Source organism: Bos indicus, chromosome 20, assembly GCF_029378745.1.
Source record: "Bos indicus isolate NIAB-ARS_2022 breed Sahiwal x Tharparkar chromosome 20, NIAB-ARS_B.indTharparkar_mat_pri_1.0, whole genome shotgun sequence".
Lineage (NCBI taxonomy): Eukaryota > Metazoa > Chordata > Mammalia > Artiodactyla > Bovidae > Bos > Bos indicus.
This window is the reverse complement of record NC_091779.1, coordinates 18,457,150-18,471,869: the sequence shown is the minus strand read 5'-3', so window position 1 is coordinate 18,471,869 and position 14,720 is coordinate 18,457,150. Positions and strand designations below refer to the sequence as shown.

General features: G+C 43.5%; 1 protein-coding gene across 1 annotated transcript in view; it reads right to left on the bottom strand.

Annotated features, from left to right (window-relative positions):
* The window catches only part of DEPDC1B (DEP domain containing 1B), a 91,773-nt gene extending 77,264 nt beyond the window's left edge, over positions 1 to 14,509 (bottom strand). The window contains exons 1-2 of the mRNA XM_019982724.2: positions 14,401 to 14,509; positions 7,384 to 7,649 (exon numbers count right to left, since the gene is read on the bottom strand). Of these exons, the coding sequence (XP_019838283.2) occupies positions 7,384 to 7,649; positions 14,401 to 14,448 (314 nt within the window). The 5' untranslated portion in view covers positions 14,449 to 14,509. The remainder of the gene's footprint in view (positions 1 to 7,383; positions 7,650 to 14,400) is intronic.
* Between the last annotated feature and the right edge of the window lie 211 nt (positions 14,510 to 14,720).

The window sequence follows — 14,720 nt, the reverse complement described above, 5'->3', positions numbered from 1 at the left end:
ACCAGGTTCCTCTGTCCATGGGATTCTGTCCATGGGATTCTCCAGGCAATAATACTGGAGTGGGTTACCATGCCCTCCTCGAATATACTCTTCTGTACTTTGTAAATTTTGATACAAAGGAATGCATTACCTTCACAAAATTGAAAAATAAAAATGAGAAAAAAATTTTCAATGACTGAAAACATAATGCTGCTGCTGCTGCTGCTAAGTCGCTTCAGTCGTGTCTGACTCTGTGTGACCCCATAGATGGCAGCCCACCCGGCTCTCCCGTCCCTGGGATTCTCCAGGCAAGAACACTGGAATGGGTTGCCCTTTCCTTCTCCAATGCATGAAAGTGAAAAGTGAAAGTGAAGTCGCTCAGTTGTGTCCGACTCTAGCGACCCCATGGACTGCAGCCTACAAGGCTCCTCTGTCCATGGGATTTTCCAGGCAAAAGTACTGGAGTAATGCTAGTCAAACAAAATAGCTATGTTAACCCAAGGACTGTAAGTGCAGTGCCTCTTATTTTTTGGTTAAACTCAATACTGCCTTGGTTCTACCACTTATCTTTTTCATACATGTATACTCTCTCTTAAGAGAGACTGCAAAACTGAGGAGGAAAAGAATGTTGTATTTATTTCTTATCTTCTTCATCACCTAAGCCTTGGAAAACCCCTGTGATAAGTACTCAATATTTGGAATGATGAAAGTTTAGAATGGAAAAAGACCTTAGAGATCTAGTTCAGGGGCTTCCCTGATGATCCCGTGATTAAGAATCTGCTTTGCAATGCAAGGAACACCAGTTTGATCCCTGGTCCGGGAAGATCGCCTTCCCTGGTGGCACAGTTGATAAAGAATCTGCCTGCCAATGCAGGAGATGCGGGTTCAATCCCTGGATCAGGAAGATCCCCTGGAGTAAGAAATGGCAACCCACTCTAGTATTCTTGAGGGAAATCCAATGGACAGAGAAGCCTGGCATGCTACAGTCCATGGGGCTGCAAAGAGTTGGACACAACTGAGCACACACACACACACACTGGGAAGATCCCACACGCTGTGGGGCAACTGAGTCCGTGTGCCAACGGAGTCCGTGTGCCAACTACTGAAGCCTGTGCACCCGAGAGTCCACACTCTGCAACAAGAGAAGCCACAGCAGTGAGAATCCCACGCACCAAAACTGGAGTAGCCTCCACTCACTGTGACCAAAGAAAGCCTGTGCACAGCAACAGCGACCAGTACAGCCAAAATAAATAAACGTTTTAAGAACTAGTCCCAGTCCTGTCATTTTATAGATGAAAAAACTGATGCATAAGAAGGGTACAAAATTTATCTAGCCATCACATGATAAGAACACAAGACTTGAGGAAATGAATAAAAAGAAAAGAAAAACAAAACCACAATCACAATTTTGAAATTTACTATAAGAACAAAAGGTGTCCACTAGAGGGAGCCAATAGTCCATTAACTTGAAGTTCTTATCCCCCACTTCAAAAGATGCTATTGTTTAGTCATTAAGTCGTGTCAAGTCGGACTCTTTAGTGACCCCAAGGAATGTAGCCCGCCAGGCTCCTCTGTCCATATGGCAACAATGAAGACTTTTTTCCAGGACCACAGGAGCATTTGGATTTCTTTCACTAGAGGTACAAATAGAAACTTTTCAAATCTCCAGTATTTTAAACGTGTTATTGGCATATAGCAAAATTGATCACTTTTTCCATTGTGTGTGTGTATGTGTATACTGCTCTATCAACAGACACTTGTGTAACCACCATCCCAATTAGGAAACATTTCCATTATTCACCAAAAACCTCTCTCCTGCTCTGACTGTATAGTCACACCCCTCACTGCACCCCATACACACAGCAGCATTCCATACAGATGTTCAGTGTTTATCCATTCACCCACGGAGGGACAGTTGAGTCAGTGGAGCAGCTATAAACATTCACATGCAAGTTTTTGTGTGAACATAAGTTTTCATTTCTCTAGGGTAAATGCTCTGGAGCAGAATATGGAGTCATATGTAAGTAATACATGTTTAATTTGAAAAGAGACTGAAAAATTGTTTTTCAAAGTGACTTTGTTTTTCAAAGTGTTAACCAACCTAGACTTCCCACCATCACTGGATGAGATTTCCAATTGCTCTGCACCCTCACTAGATTCTGGCATCATCAGTATTCTTATTTTAGCCATTCTACTAGGTATATAGAGGTATCTCACCAGGGTTTTAATTTGCATTTCCCTAGTGCTCTAATGATGAAGTGTCCTTTCAAATCTATTTTTTGAGTTGTTTTTTCACAGTTGAGTTTTGCAAATTTTTTATATATTCTTGATATTAGTCCACTTACTTGTGGTTTACAAATATTTTCTCCCCAACAGTCGCTAGTCTTCTCATCGTCTCACTAGCGCCTTTCACACAGCAAAAGTTTTTAATTTTGACGAAGTCCAATTTATCATGTTTTTGCTTTTATAAATCATACGTTTGATGTCATGTCTAAAAGCTCCTTGTCTGACTCTTGGGTATAAAGATTTTCTCCTGTTTTTTTAAAATTTTCATAGTTTTACACTGAAATCTATAATTCACTTTGAATAAATTTTTGTATAAAAAAATGAGGTTTAGGTGGAGCTTCATTTTTTTGCATGTAGATGAACAGATGTTTAATTGTTCCAATGTTGTGACTGCCGGTGGTATAGTGGCGAGCACAGTTGCCTTCCAATACTTCCAATGTCATTCGCCAAAAAGACTGATCTCTTCCTTTAAAGGAGCTTTTATATTTTCATCAAAAGTCAATTGGCCATATTCTTAAGTGTGTTTCTGGACTCGATTCTATTCCACTGATCCAAGCATCCATCTACCCCTTCACCAATACCAGTCTTCATTACTGGGGTTTATAGGGTAAGTTTTCAAACTATGGAGCACGATTCCTGTTTTTTACATTAAGAACTGTGAAACTTATATTCAAGAAACCTGACAAAATCTACATGACAAATTTTAGGTTCAAATTAAAATAAACATGTTGGAAATAAGCCAGAAAAAATAAAAAAGCTAATATAAGAGAAAAGACAGAAAGAAAAGGAGAAACTAAGTAGAAGAAAAAGAAAAGGGGAAAGAATTGGGAACATGAGATGATACATATAAAGAGACAGAAGCAGAAGGACGAAGAAAAAAGGAACAGGAATACGTAGAAGAAGAAAATGGTTCCCTACACGTTAGATCAGAGTTTCTCTGGTGGCTCTGTGGTAAAGAACTACCTGCCAATGCAGGAGACGAGGGTTCAATCCCTGCGTCAGGCAGATCCCCTGAAGGAAATGGCAACCCACTCCAGTATTTCTGCCTGGGAAATCCCATTGACAGAGAAGCCTGCTGGGCTATAGACCATGGGGTCGCAAAGAGTTAGACACAACTTAGCAACTAAACAACACATTAGCTCGCACACACTACACTGGAACTAGTGAATTCCTCTCTGTAAACCATGAGCATCCAGTTACAACTGCATTCCAGAGCTAGCACTGGTAACAAGAGCAGGGCAAGGGCCAGGTAGAGGCTCCAGATCAAGGACCTATCCCGCTAAAAATCTGAAATAGACCAACCAAATAGACCAATAGCTCTTCTTATTAAATAGTCCAAACAACCAAACAGTATATACTTCTATTTTTATATAATCCACTACATTCAGTTCAGTCACTCAGTCGTGTCCGATTCTTTTCGACCCCATGGACTACAGCATGCCAGACTTCCCTGTCCATCACCATCTCCTGGAGCTTGCTCAAACTCACGTGCATCGAGTCGGTGATGCCATCCAATCATCTCATTCTCTGTCGTCCCCTTCTCCTCCTGCCTTCAATCTTTCCCAGCATCAGGGTCTTTTCTAAGGAGTCAGTTCTTTACATCAGGTGGCCAAAGTATTGGAGCTTCAGTATCAGTCCTTCCGATGAATATTCAGGACTGATATCCTTTAGGATTGACAGCTTGGATCTCCCTGCAGTCAGAGGGACTCTCAAGAGTCTTCTCCAACACCACAGTTCAAAAGCATCAATTCTTCGGTGCTCAGCCCTGTTTATGGTCCAACTCTCACATCCATACATGACTGCTGGAAAAATCATTGCTTTGACTAGACGCACCTTTGTTGGCTTTGGCGTTGCTGTTGGCATTAGGTTCAAATAATCCCACGTGACTATCTGTTCACATACATAAATGGGTGATTCAGGGATCAGCATGGAATTTCCTGGTGTTCTATTTAGATGCTTCAGAGAGACAAGTGTCTGGTTCTCTGAAGATGAAATATCCACTCTGTCTACTTCACAGGGTTGTCACAAAGATCAAATGAGATCATAAAGAGAAACTGCTACATAAACTGAAATTTCTCGTAAAAATACAAGGTAGTGCAGGTTCTTTTAATCTGAAGTTGAGGGCCACAAACTTGGTTAGACACAGATGATAGCATCCATCTGGCTGGACGATGATGACCCTATCATGACCCCGATGACTATGATGTAATTGTCTTCACTGGTAGCAAATCTAGCCACTCTTTCTAGTCATCCGTGTTACCAACAGCAAAGAAGTGGTTCAGTAAATAGCTCTGGACCTTTCTCTGCAATATCTCTGATTGTTAGGAACATTCTCATATTAATTCACTATTTCCTATTATTCTTAGATTCTTGAAAAATAAAATATAGTTAACACATGTGAATGCAATCACACAATAAATACATTTTTTAAACTAGAAATAAGATTTAATACAGTAGAAAATAAAAACATAACTCATCATTTCTGTTATAAAATTCTGTGTGTGTGTGTAATTTCTGTCTTCAAAAAATAAGAGTCTTTATATTTCATGTTGCTTTGTCTGCCTATGCCTTTCTGTAACCGAGGCCCAGGCAACCACCCATCCCTACATTTACATAAGTATTTCAGCTGATTATGTTCACCCTACCTCGTCTATTTGAGAAGACAGTTGATCATTCAGTATGTATTACATAGTACTTAACACATTCCTGGAATTCTGTGACTATATGAACACATGTTGACTACACCGACTATTTTTTTCTTGTTTACTATTCTGTTTTCTCATTCAGTCCTTAAATTAGTTAACAAGCTAGTCAACCTCATGCTGTGGAAATGGAGGCAGTCGGGCACACCGCAAGAACACAGGCCTCAGACGCAGAGCCCTCAGTCCAAATTCTCTTTTCCTACCACCTGAGTGACTGTGGACAAGCTGGTACCTTTGGTCTCATTAATTTCCTTATTTTTAAGATTAGATAAGAGACATCTGCAGGTGCTGAGGTAAAGGATGACTATGCAGTGGCTCTGGTCCGTCACAGGCACTCCACAATGCTAGCTCCTTTCTTTCCAGTAAGAACTCTGAGCTGCCCACTCCGACTTCGACACTATTTACAGAGGCTCCTCCTCCACAAAGCATTGTAGGCATTTACCTTATAGATTCTTCACCTATTTTTCAAATCTAATATGCCTCGAGCTCCTGATGTCGCTCAAGGGCACTCATTGTGGTTTGGCAGTGGTACTATTCGACCTCAAGGAGCAGGTGGGCACTGAGCAGGGACGGCAGCCTGTCCCCAGTCCTCCCCGGGGCGCTGGCGAGCCAGTATGTCATCCCAAGCTGTATGCTCAGTCTTGGAAGCTGCCTCATGCCAACAGGTGCCTCTGCACTCCTGAGTGAGCTGACTCTCAACTCAGGGCACGGGTCCCTTAACAAACCATTGAATGTCTAAATAGACTTCATCCCCAATTAATCTGAGAACATCAAACACCAGTTGTTAATATACAGGACTTAACACTAGAAAAACAGAAAGCTATGCATCTTCAAGTGGTAGATAATGAAAGAGGTACTACTCCCTTTACAACTCACAAGTATTTTATGAGAAACTGGGTAAAAAAACCCATTATTTCATGGGTGAATGTAATCTATCTGTGCACTTTATTTTTTAAAGGACAAACGATTAAGTCTTCATACTGAGGTGAGACACGCTCTGACAGTCACTACTCGGGGGCTGGCTCCTGGAACAGACTCCTGTTTTACTCGCCTGGCATCTCTGAAAGCCTCATGGGACTCAATGGATGGTACCCAATCTAAGGTCACAATAAAACACTCTAAGTTACTCCTCCAGACAACTTCCTAGAAGTGTGAGCTACCTCTTGATGGGGTACAAGCAATTATAGCTTCCCAAGAGAAACAACCACTTAAGCATTCCCAATGAAGTGTGTCATGTGGAACCAGGGCTAGAGTCTCCACTGCCTGATACTAATAAGCACTATGGTCTCAGAACAGGCTAATATCACCCAAGATTCTAATTAAAAGTTGGATCAGCAAGCCAGAAATAACTGCCAAGTAGAGAGACAACTAATTGCCCAGCTGACAATCCTGATGCCTAGAGGAGGAGACTGTTGATGAAACTCCATGAGGAAGTTAGATCCTAAACATACACCACTGTCTGGTGTTAGCCTGAGTGCAGCTGACCACCCTCCACTTGCTCCACAGCCTTCCTCAGCAGCTAGTCCCAAAGGAACCAAAGACATGACTTAGGTAGGGAACAGTCACATTTTCTCTGCTCAAGGCCAGGTGTCCCAGTGGCCCCAAAATGCCTCGCTGAAGTGCTGTAAGAGCATTCCTTATTCTTCTATTGGAATAAACAACAGCAAATATTAAGGGCTTGTCATCTTCATTTCTTCCTTTAATCCCTCACAGGTTCTTGGTGTTCTGGTAGCCCTCTCTGTAGATAACTCAACGATTCCTCTTTTCATTCTTCTTTAAGTATTCCCCCATTTCCTGAGTCTCAAGCAGGCCCTTTCCACCTCCAGGAATAAACCAGCCTAGCGTGCAATGAGAAGGGCAGTGTCAACAGAGGGACATCCTTGCCCTCAGATTATTGCATAGTAAGTAAGCAATCACAGAAGAGCACTGAAACGTGGCGGGGAGCAGCCATGCACTGCAGAGTTAATCTGAGACATGGGGAAATTCCAGCACAATTCTTCATGATAAGCCTGAGCTCTACTTGAAGACGAGACACCTCTGCCACTAACCCCCTGAACACACACCCTCACGCTGCTCAGAAAGGTGCAAGCCAGAGCTACTGTTTCACCCTTTCAGATTCCCCAGGAGAGACACTCTGCTACTATAGCCATCCTTCCAGGTTACGGAAGGCACGAAAAGGTTCCATTACTGAAAACCACTGCAACAAAAGACTACTTAACGGGTGCTCTATGAAGCCAAGAACAAGCACAATCAGTTTTCTCATAGCAACAGATGCAGTTCTCCACCCTGCAAATCACAAATACAAGCATCCCTCCCGGGGACAAGGCAAGTTCTCTCACAGGAGGAATTTCATCAGACTGACCAGATCTATGCATGCTCCCCATGCTCCTCCCCATCAGAGCTGACATGCCGTTACCTGTACAAGTGACGGTTGTCCTCAAAGTCTTCCTGGCCCCATTTTCCCTTGATGTCTTCAATAACGTGGTTCTTCAGGAATTTTTTTAGCAGTTGGACCGTTTGTTTGCGGGTCACTTCGGGGCCAAAGTTTTGGCTGCGCCTCAGCAGCTCGTGTAGCCAATCCACAGCTTCAGTCGCTGTGAAGCAATGCTCGTAACTTTTGAAACGACAGCGATGTTTCCGTAATGGCATCTTGGCGCGAAAAAGTTCAACTGTTTCATTCCACTTGGGGCAAAAACAGAGGAAAGCATTTAGTGAATTTTTTAAAAGGTTACTGCATCCCAAATATTTAGGACAACAAATGGTGTTTTTCCATTTAAAAGACTGCCTTAATAAGAGAAGCAGTCGAAGTTTTTTTTTTTCCTATTTACGACCTTTAAATGTTAAGGTAACTTTATACAGTACCTGGTGTCAAAGCATGTTTAAAAATTCTGCACAATACTTTCCTATTCCAATACAAGCAAGCTTCCCATACAGGGGCCAAGGGTTTGATCCCTGGTCAGGGAACTAAGATTCCACATGCCACATGATGCAGCCAAATTTAAAAAAGAAAAAAAAAAAAATTTTAATCTAGATATCCACGCCATTATCAGCCATCCCAAAATTAAATGAAATGTTCACATGTGATGTTCTTCCTACATAATTACTCCATTTCCTTAGGACCCGTCATCCCACCAGTCCTACAAGTTCCGAAAATTCAGTCTTACTCTTAGGACCATTCTCTCTTCTTTCATGCTCCTCTTTCAAGTCTATTAATTTACAGACTCTGCATCTTATTTTTTACCTACCTTCCTACTGAAATCAGTCCTTCCTTTTTCTTTCAACGATAGTTCTGAGCTCAACATATTCTTTTTATTTCGCCCAACACCGTAACCTCGTTTTCCTCGTCTTCCGAATTTCTCTTTATACTCTCCGCTGCCCAGTCACCTCTGCACCTGTGGTCGATTCCTCTTCTCCCTTTGATCGCTAGCCTCTCTCAAGCACAGTAACCGTCCCTGAGTACACAGCACCACGTGCGTCAAGGGCCCAGGTCGGGTCGGTCTATTCACACATGCTCCCTGGACGTGCAGCACAGGACACAGGCAGGTACTCAACACGCAAACGCCTAACTGGTCTTTCCCTTTTCCTATTTTTATTAAACCACCTCCTAACTTCATGCAATTTAATTCTACTCTGATTCTCAATCATGTCTTCCTCCTGGCCAAATTCAAACATCTTTATGCCCTCTGCATATCAATTTTTCTACTTCATTTGACACTATAAGCCATGCTTCAAATTAAGTTGGTCCAGATTTAAACTTTTTTAAACTCTTAAAACCACACACAAAACAAATGCAATCTGTAGAGTAAGATAACATATAACCAGAATTTCTAAGACAAAATGAAAAATTCAACTCAAGAAAGGGCATTCAATAGAAAAATGAAAAAAACACTTAAACAGGCACTTCACATAAAAGAATCTCCAAATTTACCATAGTATATGCAGAGATGTTCAATCTCATGAATTAGCAGTGAAATGCAATAAATCCCCAATGCAATAATATACATGCCTACAGAATGACTAAAATGAAAAAGACGGGCAATACTAAGTGCTAATCAGAACATGAAGCAACCAGAAATTATGTGCACACTGTATAACCCAGAAATTCCATTCTTAAGCGTGTATATATATTCCGCAGAAGTATGTTAACCAAAAGCCACACTGTTCAAAATAGCACTATTCTTACTTAATTACATTCTTACTTAATTAATTAAAAACCCAAATGTCCATCAACATAAGAATAAACAAATTCATGCAACAGAATACTGTAATGAGAATAAACAAACTATTGCTTCATGCAGTAACATAGATGAATAACACAGATAAAATGTAATTGATAACTGTTTTTTGCTTCTCAACACGAGTCAAATTACAAAACACAACACTGAGTGTTGAAGTCAATCAGTTCAGTCACTCAGTCGTGTCCAGCTCTTTGTGACTCCATGGACTGCAGCACGCCAGGCTCCCCTCTCCATCACCAACTCCCAGAGCTTACTCAAACTCCTGTCCATCAATTCAGTGATGCCATCCAACAATCTCATCCTCTGTCGTCCCCTTCTCCTCCCACCTTCAATCTTTCCCAGCTGCTGCTGCTGCTGCTGCTAAGTCGCTTCAGTAGTGTCTGACTCTGTGCGACCCCACAGACGGCAGCCAACCAGGCTCCACTGTCCCTGGGATTCTCCAGGCAAGAATACTGAAGTGGGTTGCCATTTCCTTCTCCAATGCATGAAAGTGAAAAGTGAAAGTGAAGTCGCTCAGTCCTGTCCGACTCTTAGCGACCCCATGGACTGCAGCCTACCAGGCTCCTCCCTCCATGGGATTTTCCAAGCAAGAGTACTGGAGTGGGGTGCCATTGCCTTCTCCAATCCTTCCCGGCAACAGGGTCTTTTCCAATAAGTCAGTTCTTTGCATCAGGTGGTCAAAGTATTGGAGTTTCAGTTTCAGTATCAGTCCTTCCAATGAATATTCAGGACTGATTTTCTTTAGGATGGACTGGTTTGATCTCCTTGCAGTCCAAGGGACTCTCAAGAGTCTTCTCCAACACCACAGCTCAAAAGCATCAATTCTTCGGTGCTCAGCTTTCTTTATATCCAACTCTCACATTCATACATGACTACTAGAAAAACCATAGCTTTGACTAGACAGACCTTTGTTGGCAAAGTAATGTCTCTGCTTTTTAATATGCTGTCCAAGTTGGTCATAGCCTCTCTCCCAAGGAGCAAGCGTCTTTTAATTTCATGGCTGCAGTCACCATCTGCAGTGATTTTGGAGCCCAAGAAAATAAAGTCTCTCACTGTTTTCATTGTTTCCCCATCTATTTGCCATGAAGTGATGCGACCGGATGCCATGATCTTAGTTTTCTGAATATTGAAATGTGCTTCCTACTTTTTTCTCTTGAACATTATTCCATTTCTTCTTAGAATCAAAAATATTATGATAGTGGAGTTATAATACAGCACTGGCCAGGGACTTCAGAGATAAACAAGTGCTAGATATAGGTGTACTTGCCACACACTGGCAGTGTGAACTTGACCATGTCAGTTCACCACTTTAGGCCTAAATAAAATGAGAGTCCCCTTCACAGATCACAGCCTTGTTGTGGCGAGGGGGCTTGCATTACTTAATGAAGCTACAAGCTATGCTGTGCAAGGCCATCCAAGACAGACAGGTCAAAGTGAAGAGTTCTGACAAAATGTGGTCCCCTGGAGGAAGGGATGGCAAATCACTCCAGTATTCTTGCCCCAAAAACCCCATGAACAGTACAAAAAAAGACAAAATATATGACACCAGAAGAGGAGCTCTCCCAGGTCAGAAGGTGTCCCCCTGGGGAAGAGCAGGGAGCAATTACTAATAGCTCCAGAAAGAATGAAAGTGCTGGGCCAAAGCAGAAATGATGCTCAGTTGTGGATGTGTCTGATGGCGAAAGTAAAGTCCAACGCTGTAAAGAACAATATTGCATCAAACTCCAGGAGACAGTGAAGGACAAGGGAGCCCAGTGTGTTGCAGTCTATGGGGTCGAAAAGAGCTGGACACAACTTGGCAACTAAACAAAAACAACAAAATGAGAGAACTGGGATCTTTAGAGCCCATTCAAACTCTCAGAGTCAATGACGCCTATAAGTCTTTTAAAGTTTACCTGTTACATCAGAAGATACAACTCAGAATTAAGTTCAAAGAGTAGATTGGTAGATTTATGCTGTTTTCAGAAAAATCAATTTTCTTTCTCATCATTTCTTGTTAACTAAGGTTTACAGAACTATTTAATACATGGATTACAAAAATGAAAGTTATTTCAGTGAAGATGAGTAAATTGCTAATTAGCGTCCATATTCACCATGAATTGACTTACAGAGTCTGTCATTTGATTTTGGGCATAGACATTTACCTAGTCCGTAAAATGTTATTTTCAGATAAGACTTTGGTACCTTAGAAAATGGAGCTGTACATGGTTTGAGAAAGTATAGTGAGCCGTGAAAGGAGAAAGCAAAGGCCCACTCACTGAGTACCACGAGGTTTTTCCCAAGCTTTTCTGAAGATTGGGTTGAGTGTGATGGTGGGAGAAGATGGAAATGGTAAACTGGGAACCAGGGAGGTAAGCAGAGCCGAGGCAGAGAAAGGGGGCTAGCTGATTCAACTGATAAAAGCTGATAACACTTAGAGACTTTACAATGGGGGGGGGGGGGGGGGGGTACCTGTAATGACTACAGAGATCACCAATAAATCAGGAATTCTCACTTAAAAAAAAAAGCCTATCACTTTCTGTGTTTTCAAAAATCTGAGTTTAAGTTCAAGATTCTCAAACAGAATAAAGTCGAGAACTAACTGATACTTAGCAAATTCTGGTGAAACTGAGGTGTTTCATCAATTATTCACATAATTTAGTTTCCTGTTTAACTTGATCAGTCTTGGCTAAATGTGACTTGAAAATCGCTTCTTGGGAACTGAAACTTCTGAAGAACAGAGTACTTTTCTTCATAAATTCTTTTGATAATACTTTAATGTGACTCAGAATCAAGAGTGTCTTTCACATAGGCAGGCTCCATCTACAGAGTTACTTCATACAATTCTGTGAATATGAGATTTTAAAAGTTTCAATTATCATGTAATTTATTTTTTTAGTCTAAAGCTGGAAGAAGGGGAACAAGTCACCCCAAGATCCAGCATCTGTTTCCCCTGTGCAGTGAATAAATTGGCAGTTGTTCAGTCGCCAACTCACATGGACTGCAGCGCACCAGGCTTCCCTGTCCCTCACCATCTCTGGGAGTTTGCCCAAGTTCATGTCCATTGAATCCGTGATGCCATTCAACCATCTCATCCACCATTGTCCTCTTCTCTTTCTGCAGTAGGAGAATATTACTTTCCCTCCACAAAGGAGAGTAAGCTTTTTTGCTTTTTTTGTTTTTTAAGATCTTTTTTGATGTGAGCCATTTTTAAAGTCTTTATTGAATTTGTCACAACGTTGATTCTGCTTTACGTTTTTTTGTTTGGAGGGTGTAGGGTGTTGTTCTTTTTCCTTTTTGCGGGGACGGGGATGGGGGGGCACCTAAGGCATGTGCGCTCTTAGCTCCCTGACCAGGGATCAAACCCACAGCCCCTGCATTGGATGGAAACGTCTTAACCACGGGACAGCCAGGGCAGTCCCAAAGAGAGTCAAGTTTTTGAATGTCCCTGATAAAGCACAATCTGTATCTCATCCCTAAAGATGGACCGACCAATAGCCTTGACCCCAGATGGTTCCAAGTGGTAGCTGCTGCTGCTGCTGCTGCTGCTGCTAAGTCGCTTCAGTCAAGTCCGACTCTGTGCGACCCCATAGACGGCAGCCCACCAGGCTCCCCCGTCCCTGGGATTCTCCAGGCAAGAACACTGGAGTGGGTTGCCATTTCCTTCTCCAGTGCATGAAAGTGAAAAGTGAAAGTGAAGTCACTCATTCGTGTCCGATTCTTAGCGACCCCATGGACAGCGGCCCACCAGGGTCCTCCGTCCATGGTATTTTTCCAGGCAAGAGTACTGGAGTGGGGTGCCATTGTCTTCTCCGTCCAAGTGGTAGAGGCACTGTGAAATGGAACTTGATAAGAAAACACTATTTTAAAAAACTCTACTTGTCCCCTGTCACCAGCATCCATACCTCTTAGAGACTAGCCCAAAGGAAAACCTAAATTTATATGAATTTTTTAAATGAATAAATCATTATGGGTCATATGTATACCTATGGCTGATTCATGTCGATGTTTGACAGAAAACAATAAAATCCTGTAAAGCAATTATCCATCAATTAAAAAATTAACAAATTTTTAAAACATCATTATGGGTGTCTGAAGTGGATTATTTGCATAAATGAGGGCAATAACATCTTCCATCCTGTTATCTTTTCCTGGATATTGCTTAGGGGTGCAAGGAACAATGAGCCTAATTCTCAAGTTAGCTGTGGCCAGAAGTGGTGACAGACCAAGGAGTGCAGTCTCTTCCTCCGAAATCACCTTTAAGCTTTCATAAAAAGTCGTCTAAAACCGACCCTGGACATGACCAAATTATCTCCACTTATTCCATTATGAAATTGCTATAATCACTTGCTTCAGGTCACAAAGAAATCAAGTATGCCTCAGAACTCTGATTAACAACGCTCTTCTCCCAGGAAAAAAAGGCAGCACCCTGGACCACTGGGGTCTGAAAGAAAGTGAAGTCGCTCAGTCGTGTCCGACTCTTTGAGACCCCATGGACTGTAGCCCATCAGGCTCCTCTGTCCATGGGATGTTCCAGGCAAGAGTACTGGAGTGGGTTGCCATTTCCTTCGCCAGGGGATCTTTCCAACCCAGGGATCGAACCTGGGCCTCCCGCATTGCAGGCAGACGCTTTACCGTCTGAGCCATCAGGGAAGCTGTAAAGGCTCTTTCAAATCATCCGTCCGGGCCCACCCTTCCCCTTCATTTAGGTGGGTGCTGATAGAAAAAGAAACATCAGGAGCCGGAAACGTGGCCAGAGAGATCCACCTCTGTTTAGGGTACCGTTGCAAAAGAGCCTCAAGTGTCAACCACAAGTGACACTCAGGATGACACGCCCTGCCCGTAACGGGCGGCGGGTGGCCCGAAAATGACGGACTGACGGTCTTTCCTTTCCCGGCGGGGGACGTAGGGTTCCGGAGGACCAGGAAAGGGGAGGAGGGTGCCTTCGTGCTCTTCCGGGCGCTTTAAACCCGGAGTCGCCGTTCACTGGCGAGAACCCAGCCACCGTCTCGGGATCCAAGCTGCGCCCACCCTCGACAGGCTGGGCCCGCGACCGGGCTAGCCTTTAAGCATCTAGAATTTGGCCTCACAGGCTGAAACACGCCCCGCCTCCAGAACTCGGCCGGACTAGCTCTGGAGAAGCGAGCACTGAAGAGTCAGCGGTCGGCCCGCAGGCCGGGGACTCGCTTCGCCCAGACCCCCGCACACACACTCACCAGCCTGGTGGCCCGGTATGGCCCGGGCCCCACGATGCGGTGCTCCATGGGCCCGCACGCCACGGCGGCGACCAGCGCCGATCCCCGAGTCCCAAGCGCCGCAGTTTGAATCCCGAGCCCACGCGCTGCAGGCGCTGATTGGGCGGCGCGGCGGCACGTGACGGGAACTGCGGGGCGGGGCTGTCGGAGCCCCAGGGAGGGGGCGGTGGGCGGCTCCTTCCGAACCTCCGGCGGAGGAGCGAACCACAAGCTTGAAACCAACTCTGTTCGAGTCGGTGCCCACGCCTGCCCAGCCTGCGCGCACGCAAGGTGTCTCCACA